Here is a 14,125-nt window from a genome sequence, read left to right on the forward strand (position 1 = left end):
AGAGGGAAAAGTGAATTGGTAAATTGAAAATCAAATAATATACAATTCCAACTGGAAGCACTTGAATGAAAAGCCCTTTGGTAACCGTCTGTAGTAGGAATCCAATTTTATGGCTCTCATCTTTAAATTTTCTGCCCATTGTACAGTGAGCTACTCTAACTTTTGTAAATAATTTATTCTTTCAACTGATTATTTCTTGAGTCCTTGCTATGTGCAGGCATGGCATACTATGGGTCTCTAACACTTTAATCACTAATTATTAACCAGTTACTCCCAACATCTTTCTGTAAGCGTCTGCTTATATCTTAAGAGAAAATTTCCTTTGGGAAGATGAAATGCATTCTTTAACACTATACTCCTTGTTCTCTCTCTCTCTCTCTCTCTCTCTCTCTCTGTGTGTGTGTGTGTGTGTGTGTGTGTGTCTCTCTCTCTCTCTCTTTCAGTGAGGTCTTGGCCAAACTTCTGAGCAGCAAACTATGAAGGCTGAGTGTGCATGGGCTGAGTTGAGTGTTTTAATCCACAAAACTAATTAACAATTTGATTAATCTAGTACATTTTGTGATGCACAAAATCATCACTGGCTGCATGGTAATTGGGCATAAATGGTAAGTAGTTCACATAAGTGACTGTAATTAGTATCACTTGTACACAGAGGAAAAAATACACCCTGTAGTCTGGTAGGGAAAGACAAAGGGGACCTGAATGGTGCAGAAGGTTGTTCTTTCATGACCCTCTTGAGTTTCAGAATTCATTAATAAAAATAATCACATAATGGAGAGTGACATTCATTCAGTATATATAAAGTGTCAAGCACTGAGTTATGTATTATGTAACAAAATTACTGCATGTAATGCTCTCAATCTCATTCTGTAATTGGTGTCATTATACTACCACTTAAAAATGAAATTGAGGCCATGAGGTCAAGAAATATGTGCCAAGTGACATTGAGAGGGATTTGAACTCAGGTCTCCCTGACTTTGGCACCTATTAACCACTGTTTTCCTGCCTCTGACTCTGTCTTCCCAGGGGCCATGGACCCGTTTTTCTCCAGCACACCCATAGCTTGATTGTTCCACAGCAGTCTCTCTTCCCATCTCTCTGTCTACACTACTTCTGCTGTTCACAGGGCTAAAGAATATGATGTTCAGAGTGACAAGTGATGGCTTATTGGGATGTTGCTAGCTACTGTGATGGATTGGGAATGTGCTTTTGTCCCGTCTCACTTACTCCTCCTGCTCCAGAGAGCCGTTCAAAGAGCTGGACCCCAAACTTCAATTTAGGCCTCCAGTCAGCCAGGAGTCAGCAAACTATGGCTAACAGGCCAAATCCAGCTCACCGCCTGTTTTTATAAATAACATTTTACTGGGACAGAGCCACAGTCATTTATTTATATATGTCTGTGGCTGCTTTTATACTACATGGCAGAGTTGAGTAATTACTTCAGAGCCCATATGACCTGAAAAGCCTAAAACACTTATTTGGCCCTTTTGCAGAAAATGTTTGCTGGCCCTGGATCTAGGGCAAATGGAAGGTTCCTTTGCTGAGGTAGGAAAAACTCTGATGTGTGTGGTCTGAAACTAAATTAGACCATAAGAAGTGTTCTGTCTGTCCCTTTACCACCTCCTAAGTGTGGGACCTCAATACTTTCTTCACTGTCAGCATCATTATCACCAACATCATTACTACCATTGAAGTGACTAGCACTGGATTAATCATCCTTACACACATTATCTCATTTGATCCTTGTAATAATCCTATGAAATATATGCTATCATTATCCCTGTGTTGCAGATGAAGAAATGGGGGCTTGAAAGATTACATAATCTGCCTATGGGAGGAACCACATGCCATAATTGAGGAAAAGGAGATGAAGAGATAATTTTTGTCCCTATGCATAGGCTAGGACTCTAGGGAGAAAGCGTGAGTGGGCTAACCCACCACCCACGTAGGGCAGCCCTGGCCCTGTTAATCATCCTAATGTGTGGAATGAAGAGGTTACTGAAGAGGGAGGGACATGGCTGAGAGGCTCTGAGACTTTCCATGGTTCAGCCACTGCAGCCACAAGGAAGAAAGAGAAGCAGGAGAGACTCGGGCAATTTGCCCCAGTGTGATAGAACAAATGGGAAGGGTCTGGCCTATGGAAACCATCACAGACCAGGATCATTTGATTACCTGAAAAAGACTACATTCATGCAGGGCCACTCTTTGGCTTGACAGTAGACTATAGCCAATGAAACATCCTCTATGCGAGTCACAAGAGTAGGACCATTCTTTGGTTGACAGGGTAGAGAGGAGACTGGTATTCCTTCTGGAGGCCAACTTGAGGATTTGCCTTATTGCCTCTTCCTCACCTTTATAAACAGTGCTGATATAAATAAAACAGAGTGCTATTTGGTAGGAACATCTGGGTATGATCAGGTAGCCTTCCCCTAAGGTAATGAGATGACTGCATTGGTGAGTCAAAGAACAGCTGCCCCAAGTCTGCACAGGAACCTGATCACTCCTCCTGCATGCAGCCAGCAACAGGTGAGTCTGGGAGCTAGGTAGAATGGCAGTCAAAAGCCTGGATTCAAATTCTGCTCTACTACTTATGACGTGTTGTAACCTAATGCAAATTAGGAGCCTCCATACCTGTCTGTTCACTCTTCTGTTGTAAGGATAAAATGAAATAATACAGCTAGAACACTTAGAAACATACCTGTTATTATTGTTATTATTACTGTTATTCATAGTAGTTGCAGTAGTTATCCCAGTGACTACTATAATAGCAGCATTAGTATAGCGGTAACAGCAGTAGCAGGTTGGTTTTGCATGTACCAGCCTCTAGAATAGTCAGGCTGATCTTAGTGTCTGTGTTGTTTTAGGCAACCCTTTAACCAGAAAATCACTATAAGGTTGATTATATAATGAATTCAATGATCAAATCACTATTCAAGTCCACTTTGGGTCTACATACTACCTTGCTTAGACTTCTTACTCATTTCAAAACAGTTCTACTTTGTAGAAGAGTAATAGTCAGTAAAAAATAAAGTGATCTTCTGAATCATAACAGTGGAAAAATTGGAGATGCTTTACAGAACAAAAACTATTTTGGGTATTTCCAAACAGCCAAAGAGCTAGCTTTCGAACCCACAAAAGAAATTTCTGATAACTCTCTAACATGGATGACTCAAATGATAGTAATTACTATTTATACATTAACAAAAACACATGAAAAATCTCTCTCTCTTTTCATTTCAGATTTTCCTCAGTGTCATAGTAGGAGCTTTAAATCTTGGCAATGCCTCTCCTTGTTTGGAAGCCTTTGCAACTGGACGTGCAGCAGCCACCAGCATTTTTGAGACAATAGACAGGGTATGTAAAAGCCAAAAGTAAAGTCCATTAACAGGTGGGGGCTGGGGGCAGAACACCCATTAAGAATTTACCTTAATGTTAAAAATAGAAGCTATCACAAGGCCCTTAATTCAGCAACACTTATTATATTAAATGCTATCATGTGCTGGTGCCAATTCTTTTTTTTTTTTTTTGAGATGGAGTTTCGCTCTTGTTGCCCAGGCTGGAGTGCAGTGGCACAATCTTAGCTCACTGCAACCTCCGCCTCCTGGGTTCAAGCAATTCTCCTGCCTCAAGGGAGTGAATGCAAAAGAAAACAAGTAAGAACCCTGTTCTTTACTCATGCTGGGAGAGGACAGGCAGTAAAGAAGTATGTACATTCAAAGATAAGACAATAACAGAGTGGTAAGTAAACAAAGGAAATGAAATAGGGCAATGTGACAGCGACTGGGGCGGGGGAAGGAGTCTTTAAATTGCTTGGTGGTGACAGCCAATGCTATCTCTGAGGATGCAGCATTTGAGCAGAGAACTGAAGAAGAGTCAGCCATGCATAGGAGGATTGGAAGGGGTGGGGTATGGGAAGTAAGAGCAGGGAGGGCATTCATGGAAGAGAGGCCCCCAAGCTGGGAAAGGTTGCTGATTTAAAGAAGCTGAAACAAGCCCAGTGCAACTGAATAGAGTGAACAAGGGGCAGAGGCTGGAGGCATGGGAAGGGCCATACCATGCAGGACTTCAAGGCCATGTCCATAAAATTCGCTTATCTTCTAAATATGGCAAAAAGGGATTTTATTGATTAGTCTATGGAAGCACACTGGAGGCCAAGCTAGGGAGTCAAAATCCAAGAACACTCCAGGCATGGTGGCTCTTGCCTGTAATCCCAATACTTTGGGAAGCCAAGGTTTGTGGGTCGCCTGAGCCCAGGAGTTCAAGACCAGCCTGGGAAACATGGTGAAGACCTGTCTCTACTAAGAACACAAAAATTAGCCAGCCACAGTGGCATGTGCCTGTAGTCCCAGCTATTTAAGAGGTTGAGGTGGGAGGATCACCTGAGCCCAGGGTGGCTGAGGCTACAGTGAGCCATGATTGCGCCACTGCACTCCAGCCTGGGCAACAGAGTAAGAACCTGTCTCAAAAAACAAATAAACAGAAGGGGAAGTTGGCAATCTGTTGCTCTTTCTCTCCTAAAAAAAAAAAAAAAAAAAAAAAAAAAAAATGCCCTGAGCCGAGTCCAAAGCAAGCCCTGGAAATCCAGAGGTGATTTGTGGGTTCCCTGAACCTGTTTGGTTCCCTGTCCCCTGTTTGATACTTTTTTGCCAAACAGTGAAGTTGTAACCTACTAAGGAACTGACTCATTGCTTTATCTGTTTTATAATTTGGGGTTTCATATACAAAGAGATTGTTGAAAACCACATAAAAATGTTCATCAATGGCCAGGCATGGTGGCTCACACCTGTAATCCCAGCACTTTGGGAGGCCAAGTCAGGAGGATAGCTTGAGTCCAGGAGTTTGAGACACGCCTGGGCAACCCTGTCTCTACAAAAAATTTTAAAAGTAGCTGGGTGTCACGGCACATGCCTATAGTCCCAACTAGTCAGGAGGTTGACATGTGAGGATGGCCTAAGCCCAGGAGTTTGAAGATGCAGTGAGCTATGATCACACCACTGCACTCTGGCCTAGGTGACAGAATGAAACCCTGCCTCTGAAAAAGAAAAAAAGTTGATGTCGATTTATTCAAATTCTACCTCTTTCTTAAGGTTGTTATATGCTCAAATAAGATGATGACTAAAAGTGCCCTGAAACTAAAAAATTAAGGCATTTAAAAATTATTATCTTTATTAGCAACCCAATAAGGAGGCAGATTACATTATACTCTTAAATAGAGCTAAAGTGATTGATACGGTTTGGCTTTATGTCCCCACCCAAATCTTCTCTGGAACTGTAATCCCCATGTGTCGAGGGACGGGCCTGGTGGGAAGTCATTGGATCATAGGAGCATTTTCCCCCACACTGTTCTTGTGATAGTGAGGGAGTTCTCATGAGATCTGACCGTTTAAAAGTGGCAGTTTCCCCTACGCGCTTTGTCTCCTGCCACCATGTAAGACGTGCTTTGCTTCCCCTTTGCCTTCAACCGTGGTTGTTAGTTTCCTCAGGCCTCCCCAGCCATTTGGAACTGTGAATCAATTAAAACTCTTTTCTTTATAAATTACCCAGTCTCAGGTATTCTTTATAGCGGTGTGAAAATGGACTAATACAGTGATGAATTTCCATCACCAGTTATGGACAAGGGAAGAAGATGATGCTGGAGTGTTCTGGTAGCAGGAGGATGCCCTCACTTTGCTCTGATTAACCAGAGTGGTTAATCTCTAGATTGGGCTTCTTGCTTAGCAAAAGAGGTGAAATTCAGGACAAGAATTGAAAGTTGGTAGCACTTGAAGACATCATTTAGGAACACTCAGTTTTAATCATCATCTACCATGGATACTCAAAAGAATACCCTTGGACCCCAGATTGGTTGATTAGTTGCATGGTCCTAGAAACTTAATCTCTCTGCAATTTCTCCACTTCTTCAACTGAAAAATGGGCATATCACCTGTCTGGTTTGGTCATGGTGACAATTATGTAAATAAAAGTATGAAAACACCTTGTACATTGTCTCCTGTATTATCTTAGTAATATAGTAATAAAAAATATATTATAATATTGTTAACATATATTATACATTTATAATATTAATACAACATATGTATTATATAATAGTACACATATAATATCTCAGTAATAAGTCAATAAGTAATAACAATTAAATAAATTAATTAAATATGTATTATGTTAATACATAATATCTCAATAAGTTGTGATTATTCTCACTATTATTAATAAATGTTTAATGTGTAAATATCTTTGGCACATCTCTGCAATGTTTTATCTGGTTGTTGCTCAAAGTAAATTCAAATTAAGATACATGCAAACTAAGAGGCACAATAAATATATACATCTTCATTTGAATTTACTCATAAAGCAGAGCAACAACCAGATAAAACATTGCAGAGACAGTTTGAATTTACAATTTGAATTGAGTTGTGCATCTTAGTTTGAATTTACACTGTGTCCCTTTTGTATTTCACTCCAGAAACCCATCATTGACTGCATGTCAGAAGATGGTTACAAGTTGGATCGAATCAAGGGTGAAATTGAATTCCATAATGTGACCTTCCACTATCCTTCCAGACCAGAGGTGAAGGTGAGTGCTGGTCTTTTCCCCAGAACAATAGATGTTTTATTCTTTGAAGATTTATTTGCATAACCACAAATTGCTCATTTTCTGAAGCCTGACTCAGTTCCCAGGAATAGGGAATAGAGGTGTATTTCTCTGGAAGTATCCTCCGGTGTTGGCTCATCTCAGGCAACACACCACATTCCTTTGTGATAACCATAATGTGCAAATCCCCTGGTTGGGACACAGTCTGGCAGCACATTCAGGCTAAAAGAACCATAGGACGCTCTGTTGAAATGAGTGGCAGGTCCTGTCTTTCTATGCACGTGCTAGATAAATGACAAGGCAGTTAGAACAATCAAGAAGCACAGGTTCCTCCCAACCTTCGTAGAGTCTGCAGAAAGTGGAGGACACCAAGTGTACGGTATGAAGTGGCAAAGGAAAGCTACCATTATGTAGGTTTTTACTTCCCATCTGTAAATTCACTAGGGCCACTGCGTCAGCCCTTATAGGAAGGTATCCTTGTGATATTATGCTCTCGTGTCTTGTTCAGGGCACATGGTGAAAAAATTAATTTCTTACCTTTAAATTATCTTTAAAGGCAATTTACTCTACAGGAAAATTAGGATCTACTACCCCTGAATAAATTGGCTTTGAAATTTCACTTATTCCTCATTTTCAACAGAGTATCTCTAGCTACTTTCTCTTAATAATATTTCTGTTATCTGCACAGAACTAAATCCCATTTTGTTAGCATAACTTAACTCTGACACTACATACCTATCATATATATATATATATATATATCATTCTCTGTTTTAATATATGAATATATACAGAAAGAAGGTAAACATATACATAAAATGCAGGTAAAAATTTATATAATATTTATAGTATATAATACATAAATATATGATATGTAAATATATATTTACCTATATTTTATATCTATATATACATACCTACATTATCGGTATGTAGGTAAATATATCTATAAATATATATGACAAATGTACAAATGTAAGTGTATATCTCTATTTACCTACATTATATACGTAAATATATAAAACATAAGTAAATATATATTCTGATTCCATACTTAAAGTATATTTTTATTATCTATTACATATCTACCTAAACATCAAATGTTGTAACATATGTAAAGGTGCTTTATAAGCTATAAATTACAAAGTAGTACACACTCAGTAAATATTTTTGAATGGATAGTTAAAGCTTATATTAAGTTGGTGGAAAGTAATTATGGTTTTTGCCATTACTTTTAATAGCGAAATAAAATCTCCTTACTTAAACCTATATGTATTTATTCATAGTACAAGTATGTTTTTAACCCTCTGTGTGCCAGATTGTACCAGCCTGTAATGATAAACAAGCACTTTTGATGCCTGCTTGCCCTGGGAGCTTACAGTCCAATACAGACCAATAAGTGAAAATGTATTTGCAAGTTTGACTCCTAGTGTGAAATGAAAGGTGTGAGATTTTGTGACACAGAGGACCCCAAACCACATTTTCCATAATCAGTACAAAAATCACCTCTTAATTGGTGAAAATATTTGACAGATAGTTATGAATTAGCTTCTCATTCTTTCCTCGCAAGACCTACTAGCCAGCATTCAGTCTCTACCTAGGAAACACACCATGAATATTTATTAAGTAAGTTTATTCAAATGTTATGTTCATACACCATACACAAGAAGGACGGCTTAAAATCTACAAATTACCTTACTGTTAATCCATGATCAGTAAATTAGTACTATATTTCTAACTTAATGGTTTTTTTTCTTTAACTAATTGGCATAGTTTCCTTATCCTAGTATGTCAGGAATATTTTAAATTAGATTTTGGAACATAATTTCAAAAGTTAACATGTCTTATTTACTTCACCTGTGTTAATGTACATCATTTCATTTCTTGGTCATGGCTCTCAGTTAAATAATTAAGTAATGTGCTAAATGCCAAAACCTCATCCTTGCCAATGTCTTCTTTTGCTGGTTATAGATGGATATCAGTGGACATTGCTTTGGGGGCATACGTAAACACACGGACACCGAGTATCCACAAAAAGCATCTGCACTTGTAGCCCAATTGTTTGATTTGGTAAACAGTGACAATCTGAACTTTGCTGTTTTCTTTCTTCTCCAGATTCTAAATAACCTCAACATGGTCATTAAACCAGGGGAAATGACAGCTCTGGTAGGACCCAGTGGAGCTGGAAAAAGTACAGCACTGCAGCTCATTCAGCGATTCTATGATCCCTGTGAAGGAATGGTGAGTGTCTTCCAGAAACTCCTCAATACATGGGACAGTAAAGGGCAAATGGCAGCATATTGATCAAACAGAAAGACGTGGCATATATTGAGACTGCCCTGGCATGCATAGTTAACTTAATGATTTGTTACTGAATTGATGGGACATGCTCCCTACATGGTAACAGTGTTCAATGAATAACCAGTCAATTCCATTCACTGTGCAATGTAACTGAATGTGCAGATACAGTCAGGTGTGGCATAACAACATTTCAGTCAGTGATGGATTTCATATATGATGGTGGTTCTGTAAGATTATGATGGACCATATATAGAAATCTGACATATGTCACTTCATGTTGGCATTGCAGATCAAGTTAAGAGAAATGATTGATTTTAGTAATGGTGCTAGGACATTTGGAAATATATATATATATATACACCATCTAAATTTGTGTAACTACACTGTGATGTTCGCCAATGATGAAACCGCCTGAGGACTCATTTCTCAGAATGTATCCCCATCGCTTGACTATAAATAACTGTACATTTAAAATGTTATCGATGCCTCTTCAGTGAACTATCTATTCCACTTTTTTCTTTGTATTATAACAAAAATGTTATTGTGTCCTTAAGTTCTCCAAACACTAAATATAGGAATAATAACAGGACTTGAAATTAAGACATAGCAGTCCTAAGTAACTAAGAAAAATGAGTATTAGTAATTGCCATTTATTTATCACATATTATGTCTCAGATACATTATTGAAATAATTGCTTATTGTCACAATGACCCCCAAAGGTACATAGGCCCATTTGACAAACAAGGAAGCAGAGAGTCAGAGAGATGGAGACTTGTCTAGGGTCATTCAGCAGGTAAATGATCAAGTCAGGATTGAATCCAGGTGTGTTTGGTTCCAAAGCCCATGCTCTTTTCACTCTGTCTCAAAATCATTCTTGTCAGCGTCTCCTTGATGCCTTGAGACGGAATCGTTTAACTGTGTATTTAATGGCTTCAACAAAATGAGTTCTCTATCATGCATATAATATTACACAGGCATGGCAAATATAACAGAGTTTTCCTTTTTCACAGACATCTCCTCTCTGATTGGGTATTCTTCACTACATACTACTATAACTGCACTCTGGATATATAGAAATCATAGTTTCTTGATATAAGATTTTTATATTTTTACTAATAGTGATTTCTATTTGCTCCCACTGATAGTTTCACTTGCTTTTTAACAGCAAAGTGTTATTTGATGAATCTGGCCAGAAATAAGACTTACTATAAACCATATATACAAGATAGGGATCATTGTTTATTTTTACTGTATCTTTTGAGTCCATTTTCATCAAAACTCAAAAGATATAAAAATATTTAAAATATAGTGAATAACTGACTCTACTCTTTACTGGAATCAAAAATTTGTCCGTTCCTGGGCCAGTGGTGTTAAATTAAGTGACCTTTATTTACATCATTTATGTTTCTACAATGAATTGTTCTGCAGCTGTACTTGATTTCAATTACATATTATCATCCTTACATAAAGAACCACATTTCAAGAGGAATTGTTTCCATTAGAATCTTATTGGCCTCTATTTTTTCTGCCCACTGGTCAAGTATGACATAATATTATGATTCAGAACCCTGAGAGGTTCCAAAAGTTGTGATGTTGTGCCCATGCTCTCTAGGTGACCGTGGATGGCCATGACATTCGCTCTCTTAACATTCAGTGGCTTAGAGATCAGATTGGGATCGTGGAGCAAGAGCCAGTTCTGTTTTCTACCACCATTGCAGAAAATATTCGCTACGGCAGAGAAGATGCAACAATGGAAGACATAGTCCAAGCTGCCAAGGAGGCCAATGCGTACAACTTCATCATGGACCTGCCACAGGTACCCTAGCTGTACATTCCTGGGAGAAACCAAGATGTCATAGAAGGAAAAAAAGTGGCACAAGTATACACATTTCTTTTCATATGATTCCCAAGTAATTAAATTCTTAAGCCATATTTTAGTTTCATGTCTGAAAAAGTACCATGAGTTTTTCCTTTCATCTGAAAATACACTGTTAATATGTTCAAATCTACCAAAAAAGGAAGTTTTCTTTTGAAAAGCTCCCTTTGTTGGTAATATATTAAACATCTACCAAAATGGGGAACTATCTTTTTTAAAACTCCTTTGACATAGATACAGTGTCCTTATTCCTTTTATTAAGCATTTGTCTAAGCAGATGCTAAACGTCATGTTGCAATAACTTGCACAATAATCTAATGACGTCTACTCTTATAATTGTCTTGTGCTTAGGCAGCTAATATTGTGTCAAAAACAATTCTTTGTATATCTCCATTCTAAGCAACAACAACTGCAAAAGCCAACTCCTCAGCATTATACTTAAATGGATTTTGCCACCGATGGTCTGCTAAGTCAAAGAAGAGTTATTGTAAAGAGGTAACATGTGTACGGTTCTTACTACATACCAGGCACTGTTCTAAGCACTTCACATCTATTAACTCATTAAATCCTCACAACAGCCCTCTTAAGCAGCTAATATTATTATCTCCATCTACAGATGGAAAACTGAGGTTCTAAGAGGTCAAAGAGCTTGCTCGAGATTATACAGCGTGTAAGTGGAAAGACAAGGTTCATAATGAGGTGGTCTGCCTTCAGAGTCAGTGATCTTGAACACTTCCCTTTCAGCCTTCTAAATTCTCTTTATGAATAGGATTGCAGCTGTGGCTATGATATAGCCTAGTAGTTGAAGAGTATAAAACTTTAGAATCAGACTGCCTTGATACAAATCCCAGCTTCTCTATTTATAGGCTTTATGAACTTTCTCAAGTTATTTTAATTCTTTGGGCCCAGTGTATTCATCAGTTGCGAATAGCAGCACCTGCCTCATAAGGTATCTATGAGAACTAAAAGAGATGTTATGTGTAAAAAGCTCAGCACCATGCTTTATTCACAGTAGGGGCTCAATTCATGTTGGTTAGTAATAAGTAAGATAAGTGTCTGACTGTTAATACCTAATTATTAGATTCCAATGTTGTGCTAGACCTGTGAGATAATCAGTAACCATCTTCTGTCAATGATAATCCTTATAAAGCTAGTTTGACCTTTTATTCGTAATATAAAAACAGCCTTTGCATTATGCTTTGCTGTGTTGTCTAACAAGAGAAAAGAGACAAGGATTTGCTCTGTGCTTTAATCCTCTAAGATAGATATTTAGGACCATGACCAATTTTTATTTGGTTGAAAAATCTTATTTGAAGTTGAGCTAAAGAGGAACATTTACATAGCCCAGTAAACCCTGGAATAAAAGCATAAATCAATTTTTTTATTTCACACATAAATATTGATTAGACAATAACCTGTCTGGGGAAGGGAAATTTCTTTCAGTGGAAGTCGCAGCAGTGAGAATTCGTGCTTGAGAAGAAAGCTATAATAGAAAGGACATTGTAGTGGATCACTGTCAGAAGCCATCAAATTCTTTTCCCTTCATGACTGGTGTCACCTTCCACTTAGCAATTTGACACCCTTGTTGGAGAAGGAGGAGGCCAGATGAGTGGCGGCCAGAAACAAAGGGTAGCCATCGCCAGAGCCCTCATCCGAAATCCCAAGATTCTGCTATTGGACATGGCCACCTCAGCTCTGGACAATGAGAGTGAGGCCATGGTGCAAGAAGCACTGAGTAAGGTTTGTGGAAGTCTCAGTCCATTTGACAGGTCCATGTGGAAATGCTTGTGCTGCTGCAGGAAAGGCAGCTCCTTGTAGGGTGGGAGGGATGGGAGTAGTTGATACTACATGGGTTCATGCATCTAGTCTGATCGTTTAGAAAATATTAGCTGACTACAATCTTCCTCACAGTTGAACAGAAGAAAGTTATAATTTGTTTCCAAAAGCTACACATGTAAAAGTTTAAATCTTGTGAAGATTCGCTTATGATATTTTTTAAATTACCTAAAAAAAAATTTTAGCTGTTGATTAATGGCAGCAACAGGGCCAGTGTGTGTTGGGGTTTATGGCGGCAAGAAAATGTGCTGGCCTTTTCTAATGTCTGCACAGCCTGTTTAAGAATATTCCCAGGAATCAAAGATGTAACTTTCCTATGGATTCTGAAATGATCCGAAGGTCAGTGTCAGCTCTGTCTTACAGTTTTGTTTAATGGTGCACTGCACATTCTTACAGATTCAGCATGGGCACACAATTATTTCAGTTGCTCATCGCTTGTCTACGGTCAAAGCTGCAGATACTATCATTGGTTTTGAACATGGCGCTGCAGTGGAAAGAGGCACCCATGAAGAATTATTGGAAAGGAAAGGTGTTTACTTCACTCTAGTGACTTTGCAAAGTCAGGGAAATCAAGCCCTTAATGAAGAGGACATAAAGGGCAAGTGCTTTTTTCCTATACTTATTCGTTATATTAAATAGTTAATGTCTATAGTGCTTTATGGTTTTCTATGTATTTCAATACACACTGTTCTCCCAACAACCCTGGCAGGCATTATATAGATGGTAAAGGAAACAACTGAAGCTCAGGAAGCTAAGCTATCTAATCAAGTTATAGCACTAAAACCAAGGTCTTCTAACTTTCCATTTTATCCCCTCTTTTTTTTTTTTTTTTTTTTTCTTTGAGGTGGAGTCTCGCTGTGTCGCCCAGGCTGGAGTGCAGTGGCCGGATCTCGGCGCACTGCAAGCTCCACCTCCCGGGTTTACGCCATTCTCCTGCGTCAGCCTCCCGAGTAGCTGAGACCACAGGCGCCCGCCAACTCGTTCGGCTAGTTTTTTGTATTTTTTAGTAGAGACGGGGTTTCACTGTGTTAACCAACCAGGATAGTCTCCATCTGCTGACCTTGTGATCCGCCCGTCTCGGCCTCCCAAAGTTATCCCCTCTTTTTTTGTTGTTTAGCCTATGCAAATGGAAGAGGCTTCCTAGAGTGTGTTCCGCACACAGTAGGAGCTTCATGCTTATTGGCTGAGTGAATTAATCAATGACAAGAAAGTGTAATACTTATTTTCAAATGTAGATAGATACTTCAGGTTCTAGTGCACGTTCTTTTTTATCAGTCTGAATTTTCAGACTTGGTGGTTATCGCAGTCTAAATTAACCAACCACTCTAAACTTTCTCCACCATTTCACTCCATTAGGTGTAACTACTATATACATTTAACATATGAGGATTATTGTGAACAGACTTTTGAAAAGTTCAGTGTTTCTATCTTTTTTTTTTTTTTTTTTTTTTTTTTTGCTGCTTCTGATGAACTTCTCTTAAACTTTTTATGATTTATGCTAAAAAATACCTATTTCTGT

The 14,125-nt window shown here is 38.4% G+C and overlaps 1 protein-coding gene across 1 annotated transcript in view; it reads left to right on the top strand.

Annotated features, from left to right (window-relative positions):
• Positions 1–14,125, top strand: part of ABCB11 (ATP binding cassette subfamily B member 11) — a 106,818-nt gene that overhangs the window by 36,492 nt on the left and 56,201 nt on the right. The window contains exons 10-15 of the mRNA XM_010354416.2: positions 3,241–3,354; positions 6,464–6,574; positions 8,708–8,833; positions 10,507–10,710; positions 12,340–12,510; positions 13,003–13,204. Of these exons, the coding sequence (XP_010352718.2) occupies positions 3,241–3,354; positions 6,464–6,574; positions 8,708–8,833; positions 10,507–10,710; positions 12,340–12,510; positions 13,003–13,204 (928 nt within the window). The remainder of the gene's footprint in view (positions 1–3,240; positions 3,355–6,463; positions 6,575–8,707; positions 8,834–10,506; positions 10,711–12,339; positions 12,511–13,002; positions 13,205–14,125) is intronic.

Source organism: Rhinopithecus roxellana, chromosome 14, assembly GCF_007565055.1.
Source record: "Rhinopithecus roxellana isolate Shanxi Qingling chromosome 14, ASM756505v1, whole genome shotgun sequence".
In the NCBI taxonomy this organism is placed as follows: domain Eukaryota; kingdom Metazoa; phylum Chordata; class Mammalia; order Primates; family Cercopithecidae; genus Rhinopithecus; species Rhinopithecus roxellana.